This window comes from Trichomycterus rosablanca, chromosome 11 (genome assembly GCF_030014385.1).
Source record: "Trichomycterus rosablanca isolate fTriRos1 chromosome 11, fTriRos1.hap1, whole genome shotgun sequence".
NCBI classification, from domain to species: Eukaryota; Metazoa; Chordata; class Actinopteri; order Siluriformes; family Trichomycteridae; genus Trichomycterus; species Trichomycterus rosablanca.
In genome coordinates this window covers 27,520,917-27,535,299 of record NC_085998.1, presented here as the reverse complement: position 1 = coordinate 27,535,299, position 14,383 = coordinate 27,520,917, and the positions used below count along the sequence as shown (strand labels likewise).

Sequence of the window (14,383 nt, the reverse complement as noted above, 5' to 3'; positions counted from 1 at the left end):
TGAATAAAACATTTCAAAAACAAAAATGTTTTATGTTTATATGAGTTCTGATCTTGTCTGGGTGCGTAGCTTTATATCGTGCAAATAACGCTGAGACAAGCAAGCTACGCATGCGCAGCTGTGATGCGCAGCGAGATGCGGGTTTTACCCCGAAAAATAATTATAATAAAATCATACATAACTAATCATTTGTACAAACATGGGATCGAGTTCATGATTTGTTCTAAAATGTTGCAAAAAAAGTGATAAGTACAAACGGGACATGATTTGAAAATGAGACTGTTAATGATTTCCAAAAAAATGGTACAGAAGTGATGATCATTTGTATAAAAACAAAAAACAAAATGATGGGATTTTGATCAAAATGCAAGAAATGTGCTCATTCATACAAAACTGTCAGGAACAATATTTACAAACATATCAGAGATGTGATATCTCTGACTTTCAAATATTAAAACAGATTTAGATTATTAGAGATAAATAATCTTACATGTTGAAATATATCTGTGTTTCCTACCATGGTAAATCATTGTTAATAATTTTTCTGAGGAATAATTAACATTAACATATGATCAGACTCTTCATATGAATATTTATAAAAAAAATTATAATAATATTAGTAATAATAATATAATTGAAGGTGTTATTCAGAAAGTTTGTATCAAACAAGTAGCCCATTATATTATTCAGTACGCTTGAAGTAGCTCTCGGTCTTAAAAAGGTTGGTGACCCCTGCTTTAAAGGGAACAGACCCTTGCACTGTTTTATAAACATTAGCTCTTCATTTGCTGAACTTAACATATTCAAGAAATAAAATGTGGTCTGTGCAAGCATAATGATAATAACAACAACAACAAAAGAAATCTGAAAATAACTTTAATAAGGCAATTGTTATAAAGTAATTGGGGAAAAATCAAGTTTTGCTTACTTTAAAAACTAACAAAAAGTATTTAAACATGATTACCAGTTTACATTTACAAAATACATTATTGCAGTTAAATGTTCTTTTACAAAAGTGCTTAACATGCCTGAGTAAATAGCATATTTGGCCTGTGTAAACAATGCTTTACATTTAATCCTACATGTAAGTAAGCTGAATTCTGTTAGACACAGTAAAAAAGCTTAAGTCTTAAGGTTCATGGGTTATATATTATTTAACAAATTAATATTGTAAAATAAGATCAACAACAAAATAAAGAATGAATATTGATGAATAAATTTACCTAAATTTTGCCTTCTGAGCACATCATTAATGTGATTTTAGACATGTGAAACTGATTTACTGTCCACTTAAATAAGAATACACTGACTTTGAAAAGCACCAGTCCCCATGCACGCATGAGTTACTACATTGCCAAGATCCTTCCCCTTGTGTAGATACATTCGACTGCTAACAAGCCAGGTTTATGATGTACTTTGGATCTAAATCAGAAACACCATGATGCACCATGATGCAGTATTCAGTTAACTATTAAAAAATCTAATCCATTGACACCATGAAAATTTAAACCTATAATGATATATACCGACTAGGCATAACATTATGACCACTGACAGGTGAAGGGAATAACACTGACTATCTCTTCATCACGGCACCTGTTAGTGGGTGGGATATATTAGGCAGCAAGTGAACATTTTATCCTCAAAGTTGATGTGTTAGAAGCAGACAAGGAAGACGACAAGGGCCAAATTGTTATGGCGATGGTATGACTGGAAATTTTATATTTTATTAGTCATTTGCATTAAACTCATAAGTTTTTGCTTTCTTAGTTAATTAGCAGGGGTAGAAGAGACTTTTGAAGGTTTGATACTGACCTTGACACACACACACACACACACACACAGCTATGTTCATAACAAACTGACCATTCCTGTACAATGATAAACAAGTTTGGTGTGGAACGTCGGCCTTGAACTAGATTACTGAGCGCAGCTGCATGAAGGGGCAGTAAAGGGGGATATAAATACTGCGATAGGGCGGACGGTATCCACCTTTCTCTTCTGTAAAGCTGTGTGAGCGTTTGCATTATGAGATTGGTCCTCAGCTGAGTAATAAATTGATCATTTTGCTTTCACCATTATCCTGGTTGTCTGTGTCAATCTTTAAGGGTTATTTAGAATTCCCACAACAATGGTCAAAGGGCATCTTGTGGGGTGTTCTCGGTCTGCAGTGGTCAGTATCTATCAAAAGTGGTCCAAGGAAGGAACAGTGATAAACCAGCGACAGGGTCATGGGCGGCCAAGGCTCACTGATGCACGTGGGGAGCGAACGCTGGCCCGTGTGGTCCGATCCAACAGATGAGCTACTGTAGCTCAAATTGCTGAAGAAGTTAATGCTGGTTCTGATAGAAAGGTGTCAGAATACACAGTGCATCACAGTTGCAGGGCTGTTTTGGCAGCAAAAGATGGACCAACACAATATTTGGAAGGTGGTCATAAAGTTATGCCTGATCAGTGTATGTAATGATATACAGTACAGCACAACAAAGGATGAACACCCCTCAAAGTTTCACATTTTTTCACAAGTTTTCTAAAGGAATATAAATGAACACACACTCTTTAAAACTATTTGTGCAGAATATCTGTTTATTTGCTCTGATTAACATAAAAATACAACAAAATATGAACTATACCTTAACATTTACCATTAAAGCATATTAAATTTAGCAATAAATATTAAATGTGTACTACATGTGCAAAATTAGTTTCCCGTAGAGCATGTGTTCACTTATTATAAAAAAAACAAAGAATGGAATTTGACCACGGGTGTCCAAGCTTTTGTGGGAGTTTTCCATTATTAAATGCATTCGGTCTCCTTTAGGATTAATCATATTAAGATTTCCTTGTGAAACTGAGTTGTTGCGTATTGTGTAACACAGAACATTGTCTCCATGGCTATACATCTGGTTCTCATTGTTCTGGCTGCGCTGTGCACACTCAGGGCTATGCAGAGCTGTGAAAGCTCAGTGGACCTGACTCATCTTTAAACCAGTTCAACACAGTCTGTTTCTTCTCTTTTACCCACTTAATGTTGGCCTCTGTCCTCTTCATGGCATACTCCAGAGACGGCGTGGCCGGCCCGGGTCCGTCGTATTGTTCTTCATATTCGACTTGGAACTGCCTCAGCTGGACAGGGAGGAATAGAAAAGTGTGAGAAAATGCACATGTGCTGGGTTGGAAACAATGTTTCCATTAGAGCAGGGGTCTCAAACTCGCGGCCCACGGGCCAGTTGCGGCCCGCAGGCCGATATTTTGTGGCCCCCGACATAACGTCAAAGTTCATTGTTAGTGCGACCCGCGCGGTTTTCTCACATGCACCTATTTTACCGAGTCGTTGCGCAACTCTTTACCCTTCGCATTTTATTTTATTTTTTTACTTAGCAACGTATTAGCAACGTCACTTGGCTGAAACGTGATTCAGAGCGACACCAAAGGGAAGGAAAATATATCCTGTCAGTCAGTGCAAGGTACAGAGGACAGAAAGGTGCGATCGCAAAAGAAAACGAATTTAACAAGAACAATTTAATCAAAAAGAGCAAGAATTTAAAATATATAAAACAGACAATGCACTTGATATTAAGAATTAAGAGAGGTGAAGTAACATGGACACCAGAGTTAGCTCAGTGGCGGAGAGATTTGGTAAAGCAGAAGGATGTGTAGGATGTAAACAAAAAGAATAAAATCTAGATCACTTTATTTATGAGAAATGCATAAACACCTGAGAGATAAATTTAATAATGATAAGAAAAACGAAGTGCTCAAAAAAGCTATGAACAATGATAACATTTTCAAATTCCTCTCAGAATATATAGAAAGGGCTTTCTGAATAATATCCCAAACACTTGGCAGAGGTGGAAAGAGTACTCAAGTAAAAGTACTACTACTTTAAATAATTTTTACTGAAATACGAGTAAAATTACTAGTCTAAAAACCTACTCAAGTAAAAAAGTAACTCATTTAAAACGTACTCAGAGTAAACGTTACTTCGTTACTTGTGTTAGTAATAATTTTTTTTCTTAACAATAGGGAGGGTCTCTCCTGTGTAATGCAAACAGGACAAGTGGATATATCTCACAATAGTTGTTTTTTATTAAAATATAATAGAAAAAACATGTTGATAGAACATTTAAAACATTTAGGGATGTGTAATGTGTCATTATACAACAGGTAGTTCCGACCTTACAATCTGATTGGTTGAGAAGCGTTCTAAACGTGCTGATATTCGTGATAACAGCACGGTCTTTTCACACCACAACTGTATTACTCCGCTGACGCGTTGCCAGTAACGACAAGCTTAATGCACACAAACGCGCACGCAGGCAACACAGCCTTTTTTTCCCGGTCGCGTTTTAAATCCGTTATCTGATATACAATCTAGCGCACTGTGTAGGGAACATAACCAATTGTCTAATTCACTATCTAGTGCACTATGTAGGGAACATATATCCATGATCTGATACACAATCTAGTGCACTATTTAGGGAACAATAATGTGTTTGTAACGCGAACAGTTAGTTAAGCCAGTTAGCAGCTCCTAGTAGTTCTGTTTTCATCCATAACCTTTGGTGTGTGCGAGAGGTTTTTTTATTTCTTTTTTTCCCTTCGGAGGTTCTTGCTTTCTTCTTCTTCTTGTTCTTACCTCCCTGAAATGAGTTTTTGCAACTTGGGATGTCTGCTTTGTAGTGTTAAACTTTACATTCATTGTGGAACTACTTTTTGGCAGAAGGTATTGTCAATATGAAAGCATATTTAATATGAAATTCAGGGCTTCTTTGATTTATTTTCTTTCTTTATTTTGTAAAAACTGTTGTATAAAAGCACCTTCGGTTCGTGCCTGCGACCAAATCACAGCTGTGATGTTATTCGCGATAACACACTCCCTCTCGTGTTCTATTGCTTAATTTTAGTACAGAACATCCCATAAAACATTTTCAAACTGTTTAACCACTGAAGTTGGCATTAATTGTGGATTCTAAAGACCAGCCTTCTTTTCATCACCAACAAATACCAAACAACAGTCATACTGCAAATCTCATAACTCAAAACAAGTCACGGTTACAAGTGTTGTGACTTTCACTAAATGACCCAAAGAAAACCTTCAAGATGTAAGACAATTCTGGGAATAATGGATCTTTGAAGGTTTCTGGCAGCAAAGAGTAGGTAAAAGAAGCCTATGTTCTGAAGAATTGTTCATGTTCTGAACTGTTATTAATAAAGATTGAGAAGTTTGGATCAGTTGTACTTTTGTTTGGAATACCTGAAACCCTTTTTTTGTGGAACACTTGATGCGGCCCAGCCGCTCCTAGACTCTACCTCCAGCGGCCCCCAGGTAAACTGAGTTTGAGACCCCTGCATTAGAGTAAAAAAAAACACCTACTGGCCAGCGGCTGAACCATATTTCTCATTGGTCTTTATTAAAAATGTCTGTGAGAGAGGCTTGTCTGTCAATTTTTTCATGTGTCTTGACTAGCAGGATTATACAGGAGGTAGACAAAATAACAGAAACCCATTAACAGGGCCACTCTGTGTCTCCAGACTAGTTTAATTCTAGTGTTGTAATACATTTTAGTTAGGGTCAAGCTGAGCTGAAGATTTACAGTCTTGGCTTGAGGTTAATTTTGTTTAAATCTGGGGATTGGGGTGACCGCAGAACACATTTAAGTTAATAATAATTTCCTTGGGGGCATTATAATTCCGGACTGTAGGATATTGATGTCTCTTTTACTACCACTTTATCCTATTCAGGGTTATGGTGGGTCTGTTTTTTTTACTAGGCAAAAGGTAGAAAACCCCATGAACAGGTCGCCAGTCCATTACAGGGCGAAAACACACACACACAAACACATTGACCTAGGGTCATTTTAGCAGCTCCAATGAACCTGACTGCATGTCTTTGGACTGTGGGAGGAAAGTCACACAGGCACAGGGAGAACCCGGACCACCCAATCTGGGAATCGAACCCAGGATTTTCATGCTGTGAGGCGGCAGTGCTATTCACCAACTGAAAAGGGTGTTTGCTCAGTGGGGTGCAAATGGTCTCGTACAATTGCATCATGGAAAAATGTGTAACTCATTATTCTAGGAATGAGTCACAGGTGTGTTTATGCATGTCTGTTGGCTGTATATTTGAGTCTATACCTGACAGTAAGTTTTTACTTGAGACCACTGTTCCACCCTAATTATGAAGTTTTACTATGTTTGACATTTACATTTTAGGCATTTAGCAGACACCTTTATACCAAGTGACTTACATTACTTTGATCAGCCATAACATTAAAACCACCTCCTTGTTTCTACACACGTTGTCCATGTTATCAGCTCCACTTACCATATAGAAGCACTTTGTAGTTTTACAATTACTGACTGTAGTCCATCTGTTTCTCTGCATGCTTTGTTAGCCCCCTTTCATGCTGTTCTTTAATGGTCAGGACTCTCCCAGGACCACAACAAAGTAGTTATTATTTGGGTGGTGGATCATTCTCAGTACTGCAGTGACAATGACATGGTGGTGGTGTATTAGTGTGTGTTGTGCTGGTATGAGTGGATAAGACAAACACCTCACTGTCACTGCTGGACTGAGAATAGTCCACCAACCAAAAATATCCAGCCAACAGCGCCCCGTGGGCAGCGTCCGGTGACTACTGATGAAGGTCTAAAAGATGACCAACTCAAACAGCAGCAATAGATGAGCGATCGTCTCTGACTTTAGATCTACAAGGTGGACCAACTAGGTAAGAGGGTCTAATAGGGTGGACAGTGAGTGGACACGATATTTAAAAACTCAAGCAGCCTTGCTGTGTTTGATCCACTCATACCAGCACAACACACACTAACACACCACCACCATGTCAGTGTCACTGCAGTGCTGAGAATGATCCACCACCTAAATACTCCTGACCATTAAAGAACAGGGTGAAATCAGGCTAAAAAGGTATGTAGAGAAATAGATGGACTACAGTCAGTAATTGTAGAACATCAAAGTGCTTCTATATGGTAAGTGGAGCTGATAAACAGTGAACAGTGAGTGTAGAAACAAGGAGGTGGTTTTTATGTAATGGCTGATCAGTGTACAGCATACTAAAAGACTATGGTCTAACTGAAATGCTTTCAACAGCTTACCTGGTGTAGGTCAAAGGCTGTGGAGAACCTTTTAGACACATCCTCAATTAAATAACCAATGGAAAGTGAGTCATCTCCGTACCTGTTTTGCGGAAATGAGAATTAGCCAGGTCTATTGTTATATTGCTTAACAACCAAGGAAACAAACTACACTTTAGGGCTTGCTAATATCTGCTGAGTTCAACCTTTGATCCCTAAATTGCTTTTGAACTTCAGACCATTATAAAACTTGTTACTTCATTGTTTGAATCACAAGGAAGTAAAAAATGGCAAAACTCCATTTGGTCATTTATTTTATTCAGAATCTAGGATTATGTAAACAAATACAGATTCTTGTATTATTCAGCAGTGTACAGTAGTTTCAATTATTTTACTCACTCATCGCTTATGTGCATCCAGTGGGCACGAACAAAATCCCAGGCAAGAGCTTGTCCAGCTACGTTGTTGGCAATGTAACTTATAGTTGACACCATATGTATCTTCCTTATCTTGCTAGGGTCTAGAGTGTATTCGAGGTATCTGGGTGGAGATGAATGTGACATCATACATGATTAACAAGGTTCACCACAGAGAAGGAAGTCTGATTTATTAAAAACTGTGTATGCTGAGGTTTTGTGCTGACCTGTTTAAGAGCCAGATTATCTTAGTGCAGGAGAGCGCATATCTCAGTTCATCCTTCTCAGTGGCAATTGTGGCTTCTTCGAATTTTTGCCACGCGAAATCCCAGTCATCCTCATCTCCAGCTGCAATGCCTTCGCAAAAGATGGTGGACCTTAGGTTGGGTGGAATCCTTCAAGAAGAAAATATACAAATTGGGAATAAGTGTCAAAAATATGGATGCAACTACTACTTTACTAATGTATCTGCTAATAACACATAGTAGTACTTATATATGTACTTGTATATGTTTGTTAGGTATAGCTATGACTTCATAAACTTAGAGATGCTACAGCTAATGATCTTGGCGTAACATCTGATTCTGTTTTATTTATTTATTTCCAGTGCCTCAGTGGGCAGCACTGTCGCCCCGCAGCAAGAACGTCCAGAGTTCGATTCCCAGATGGAGTGGTCTGGGTCCTTTCTGTGTGGAATCTGCATGTTCTCCCCGTGTCTGCATAAATTTCCTCCGGGGGCTCCGGTTTTCTTCCCACAGCCCAAAGACACAGCACTGGAGCTACTAACATTGCCCTGTGTATGTTGGTGTTGCTGTGATGGATTCTAAGCTTAAATATAGTGCAATATGGGTAGCGTATTTACTTTGTGCCATTTTTCCAGTCATCAAAGAGTTGTCTTGCCATTTCTATGCACTCAGGAAGTCCATTGGTGCATGCAGTTGAAATTGCGTTCTTCTGATTATACCTGAAGAGAAAGATTATAAAAATAAGGCACTTTGATTTATTTATTATTTTAATATAATTTATTAAAAGAAGTGTAAATGCCTACTGCTCAGCAAGGTTCTCTGAAATGCTTGCATTCACAGTGTTGTTTTGAAAGTACTCATAGAGAGGCTTAACTTGCTTTCGTAAATATCTCTGTACACACAAAACATAAGAGTTAATTAGTTGCGATTCTTCCATATATTAACACTATAGTCTGATATATTAATAAGGGATATTTATCTGACCTGCATAGGGCCATAGACCTCGGAGCGATCGAACATGTAGGTGAAGTATTTTAGGTTTAGCAGAGCAAACTCCCATGGTACATACTCAGTTTCCTTTATCAGATACTTGGTCGTGTTCAGTGCCAGTGTGACGTTGATATAATTGGCCCTGTGGTAGATGATGACATGAACATGTCAGTAATATAACCTTCGCCAGTAATAGATTTACAGTCCTAAACTGTATTAGTTTATTAATGACAACAAACATTAAGACAAAGCGTATTGTTATATTGTTTATATACAGATATTTAGGATATAATTAATTAATTAATTTGTTGCCTGATGAAGTGGTTCTATTTATTCTGTGAGTAGTGAGCGGTTTTATCAAAGGAGGACAAAATTGCATTTAATAGGAGGAAATGTTTTTAACATTTTGCAATGTATTACAAAAAGTACAACTTTAATTACAACATATTTAGTGAGGACATGAACCCCCCCATATTCAGATATGCTTAACCCCCCCATATAACGATGTAAAAATGATAAATAAGCATATTCCACTCACTAGCTTTGTGTAATGTTAAGATGTCAGTGTTAATATGTATTATAACATCATATATATCATCATATATACATCATATATACAGTGTATCACAAAAGTGAGTACACCCCTCACATTTCTGCAAATATTTCATTATATCTTTTCATGGGACAACACTATAGACATGAAACTTGGATATAACTTAGAGTAGTCAGTGTACAGCTTGTATAGCAGTGTAGATTTACTGTCTTCTGAAAATAACTCAACACACAGCCATTAATGTCTAAATAGCTGGCAACATAAGTGAGTACACCCCACAGTGAACATGTCCAAATTGTGCCCAAATGTGTCGTTGTCCCTCCCTGGTGTCATGTGTCAAGGTCCCAGGTGTAAATGGGGAGCAGGGCTGTTAAATTTGGTGTTTTGGGTACAATTCTCTCATACTGGCCACTGGATATTCAACATGGCACCTCATGGCAAAGAACTCTCTGAGGATGTGAGAAATAGAATTGTTGCTCTCCACAAAGATGGCCTGGGCTATAAGAAGATTGCTAACACCCTGAAACTGAGCTACAGCATGGTGGCCAAGGTCATACAGCGGTTTTCCAGGACAGGTTCCACTCGGAACAGGCTTCGCCAGGGTCGACCAAAGAAGTTGAGTCCACGTGTTCGGCGTCATATCCAGAGGTTGGCTTTAAAAAATAGACACATGAGTGCTGCCAGCATTGCTGCAGAGGTTGAAGACGTGGGAGGTCAGCCTGTCAGTGCTCAGACCATACGCTGCACACTGCATCAACTCGGTCTGCATGGTCGTCATCCCAGAAGGAAGCTGACGCACAAGAAAGCCCGCAAACAGTTTGCTGAAGACAAGCAGTCCAAGAACATGGATTACTGGAATGCCCTGTGGTCTGACGAGACCAAGATAAACTTGTTTGGCTCAGATGGTGTCCAGCATGTGTGGCGGCGCCCTGGTGAGAAGTACCAAGACAACTGTATCTTGCCTAAAGTCAAGCATGGTGGTGGTAGCATCATGGTCTGGGGCTGCATGAGTGCTGTCGGCACTGGGGAGCTGCAGTTCATTGAGGGAAACATGAATTCCAACATGTACTGTGACATTCTGAAACAGAGCATGATCCCCTCCCTTCGAAAACTGGGCCTCATGGCAGTTTTCCAACAGGATAACGACCCCAAACACAACCTCCAAAATGACAACTGCCTTGCTGAGGAAGCTGAAGGTAAAGGTGATGGACTAAACCCAATTGACCTGTGGCGCATCCTCAAGTGGAAGGTGGAGGAGTTCAAGGTGTCTAACATCCACCAGCTCCGTGATGTCATCATGGAGGAGTGGAAAAGGATTCCAGTAGCAACCTGTGCAGCTCTGGTGAATTCCATGCCCAGGAGGGTTAAGGCAGTGCTGGATAATAATGGTGGTCACACAAAATATTGACACTTTGGGCACAATTTGGACATGTTCACTGTGGGGTGTACTCACTTATGTTGCCAGCTATTTAGACATTAATGGCTGTGTGTTGAGTTATTTTCAGAAGACAGTAAATCTACACTGCTATACAAGTTGTACACTGACTACTCTAAGTTATATCCAAGTCTCATGTCTATAGTGTTGTCCCATGAAAATATATAATGAAATATTTGCAGAAATGTGAGGGGTGTACTCACTTTTGTGATACACTGTACATATTATAATATAACATCAGTTGTTAATATGGAATATTTTGAAATGCCCCCCAATCCCAGTAGATATGGTCCCCTAATGTTTACTTCATGGCTACATCCTTGATAAGTAATAGAAAGAGTGTTTATCCATAACCCCTGTTCATTTAAGTGAGGTCTATACATTTTACATTTTTAGCACCATAATGGGAATGGGTTGTACCCTGTTTGACCACTGAGCACTGATGTACACCTGACAAGCTTTTTGGATAAATTAGTAGGCATGAAAGCATTTGGATGAAATAATCGCCATTATTAATACAATAGCTAATGTGTTAAAGAATTTTAAACAGATCAACATGTCTATGATATAGACAATATTTTTGGGGTGTTTCAATTTGTTAGGGTGTTTTTTAGTATGCAAAACCAGTTCTTAACAGTAATGTAGTATGGTTTAATATTCAGAAAAAGCAGCTTACCTAGCAAGATTAAATGCATCATCAATTAACTGGCCTCGACTGATATGCGGGATAGCCTGAAAAAAAACAAAAACAAGTCAAGTCAAGTGAAATTGACTTGTATAGCACTTTTTACAATGAACATTGTCTCAAAGCAACTTTACAGACTCCAGGACCAACAGACCAAAAACCCCTGTTGAGCAAGCAGAGGGTGACAGTGGCAAGGAAAAACTGCCTTAAAAATACAGGAAGAAACCTTGAGAGGAACCAGACTCAGCAGGGACCCCCATCCTCCTTGGACCACATTTATATTTTCAGATACAACAGGACTATTCTCTTTAAATGCACAGTGTTTCTTATAATGTACATAATGTGTAAAGTCTTTTGCAGCTGGTAGGATGGTTTGTTATACCTAAGTCTAAATGCACTGGCTGACACTGTAGCTAGTGTCATGACAGCTCAAAACATGCCTCCTGCTGCATTTTTTAAAATGCCACAGTCTCTATAGTACTTACAAAAATCACGCCAAGCAAAAATGTGGATTTCAGTTTGTTTGGTTTTAAACAAAGAGTGGTATTATATACATTTGTTTAACATGCACTATAACACACAATGGAACACACTGAACTTAGCTTACTATCTTAAAATTGACCTCTTACAACCAATAATGTGGTGTTTTAGAAAACATACTTACATGATGATTGTTATTCAGTTGATTAAGAAGTCTATTCCAGTTCACTTTATCATAGTTGACTCGGTAATAACCAGTGAAATTTATATTAGCAAGCAGCCAAGCATCGTCTTTGATTATGTAAACAGGCTTTCGAACTGTGGAAAGGACACAGACAAGGTCGGTAGTACCACATCATGCTAGACTTGTCAAGATTTTCACTATGGAGGAAGAAAAGCTTTGAACTATTTTACCTGGCCCTTTTTCTTTCAGTAAATCTTCTGTTGGTGCTTTATTAGATTTCATGTAGTAAATTGGAACCTGCCATTCAATTCTATTGAAAACAGAAAACAAATTTGTTATTTAAAAGAGATGGGATTTAGGGTACTTGTTGGATGCAACTGTAATCTCCTACACTCTAAAAAATGCTGGGTTATTTTTTCTACCCAAATGCTGGGTTGAGGCAAGTTGGGTCATCTTGCTGGGTTATTTCTCACTCAAATAAGATAAGATAAGATATCCTTTATTTGTCATATATACATATACAGGTGTACAGTACAATGAAATTCTTTGTTTGCATATCCCAGCTTGTTTGGAAGCTGGGGTCAGAGTGCAGGGTCAGCCATTGTACGGTGCCCCTGGAGCAGACAGGGTTAAGGGCCTTGCTTAAGGACCCAACAGTGGCTGCATAGCAGACCCTGGATTTGAACTGCCAATCTTCCGATTGATAGCCCAAAGCTCTACCCACTAGGCTACCACTGTCCCTAGTATAAATAACCCAATTGTTAGGTTATTTTCTCAACCCAGCTCTTTGGTTACCATGTCCCATGTATTTACCATGTAAATAATACATTAATCTGTCTGATTTTATGTTAACATCTTCCAAATTTGTTTTCCTCATAGTTGGGTTGTTGTAACAACCCAGCACAATGGTTAAATTATATTTACCCAGCACTGAGTTGCCAAATAACCCAGGTTGGGTTGTTTTCAGCCCAGCATTTTTTAAAGTGTAGTCCATTAACACTGAGACAAATTTGAATCTCAGTGGTGCTACCATAATGCTGTTGAACATGGGGTGCTTAACAATGGTTATTAAACTTTTTGTTTTGTTCCATTTAATTGACAGCATAATCTCATGGCTAGCCTCCCTCCTGAGGATGCTCACGTAGATGGCTCCTTTGACCTTTGTTGGTCATCTTTTCACCTTAGCTAGTGAACAACTCATTCAGCTTGTTTTTTTCTTTAATAAAGTGGGAAATCTGAGTTTGTATAAACAGAGCATTACATTTCTGTACCCCTTTTCTAAAGAGATACAAGAGCATAAGTACACAGCGCTGATTGTTTTGCTTTCCTTTCTATTACATTCCTTAAGGATCTCACCCCGTGTCCTCTTCTCGGTTTAAAAGGAACTGCTCCTGAGAAATCTCTCCATTACTGATGTTTATGCTGATGACTGGGTAGCCCTCTTGCACTGTCCATGGCTTCATAACACCTGCCACATCCTTATGTGTAGCCTAAAAAATACAATACGCTGAATTAACCAGTGATACAGGAGGATTTGGGCTGTGTTCATGGTGGAAATCATTATGGGATCATCTTAGACAGCAGCTTCATGCCAGCAAACTATTTGGAATGTGCGACAAAATAAGATTTTTTTAAAAATCTAACCACAAATGTAGGTAAATGTATGTGGAGTTTGAACCCGGACTTTATGGTCATATAGAGTTTACGCAGATTCTATGGAGAATAGCTTACAGTAAATAACCTAATAAATCCCTGCTGTTAAGTACACCGATTAGCCATAACATTAAAACCTCCTTGTATCTACACTCACTGTCCATTTTATCAGCTCCACTTACCATATAGGAGCACTTTGTAGTTCTACAATTAATAGGACTCTTCCAGTACCACCACAGAGCAGGTTATTATTTGGGTGGTGTCACTGCAGTGACACTGACATGGTGGTGGTGTGTTAGTGTGTGTTGTGCTGGTATGAGTGGATAAGACACAGCAGCGCTGATGGAGTTTTTAAACACCTCACTATCACTGCTGGACTAAGAATAGTCCACCAACCAAAAAAATATCCAGTCAACAGCACCCTGTGACCACTGATGAAGGTCTAGAAGATGACCAACTCAAACAACAGCAATAGCTGAGCGATCGTCTCTGACTTTACATCTACAAGGTGGACTAACCAGGTAGGACTGTCTAATAGAGTGGACAGTATGTGGACAGTGAGTGGACACGCTGCTGTATCTGATAAACTCATACCAGCTCAACACACACTAACACACCATCACCATGTCAGTGTCACTGCAGTG

At 38.8% G+C, this 14,383-nt stretch overlaps 1 protein-coding gene across 1 annotated transcript in view; it reads right to left on the bottom strand.

The window, feature by feature from the left end:
- Positions 1-2,700: 2,700 nt before the first annotated feature.
- Positions 2,701-14,383, bottom strand: part of anpeplb (alanyl (membrane) aminopeptidase-like b) — a 34,124-nt gene continuing 22,441 nt past the window's right edge. Inside the window, exons 10-20 of the mRNA XM_063004601.1 lie at positions 13,443-13,576; positions 12,317-12,396; positions 12,087-12,220; positions 11,414-11,469; positions 8,744-8,891; positions 8,563-8,651; positions 8,377-8,478; positions 7,742-7,909; positions 7,498-7,638; positions 7,120-7,201; positions 2,701-3,126 (exon numbers count right to left, since the gene is read on the bottom strand). Of these exons, the coding sequence (XP_062860671.1) occupies positions 2,944-3,126; positions 7,120-7,201; positions 7,498-7,638; positions 7,742-7,909; positions 8,377-8,478; positions 8,563-8,651; positions 8,744-8,891; positions 11,414-11,469; positions 12,087-12,220; positions 12,317-12,396; positions 13,443-13,576 (1,317 nt within the window). The 3' untranslated portion in view covers positions 2,701-2,943. The remainder of the gene's footprint in view (positions 3,127-7,119; positions 7,202-7,497; positions 7,639-7,741; positions 7,910-8,376; positions 8,479-8,562; positions 8,652-8,743; positions 8,892-11,413; positions 11,470-12,086; positions 12,221-12,316; positions 12,397-13,442; positions 13,577-14,383) is intronic.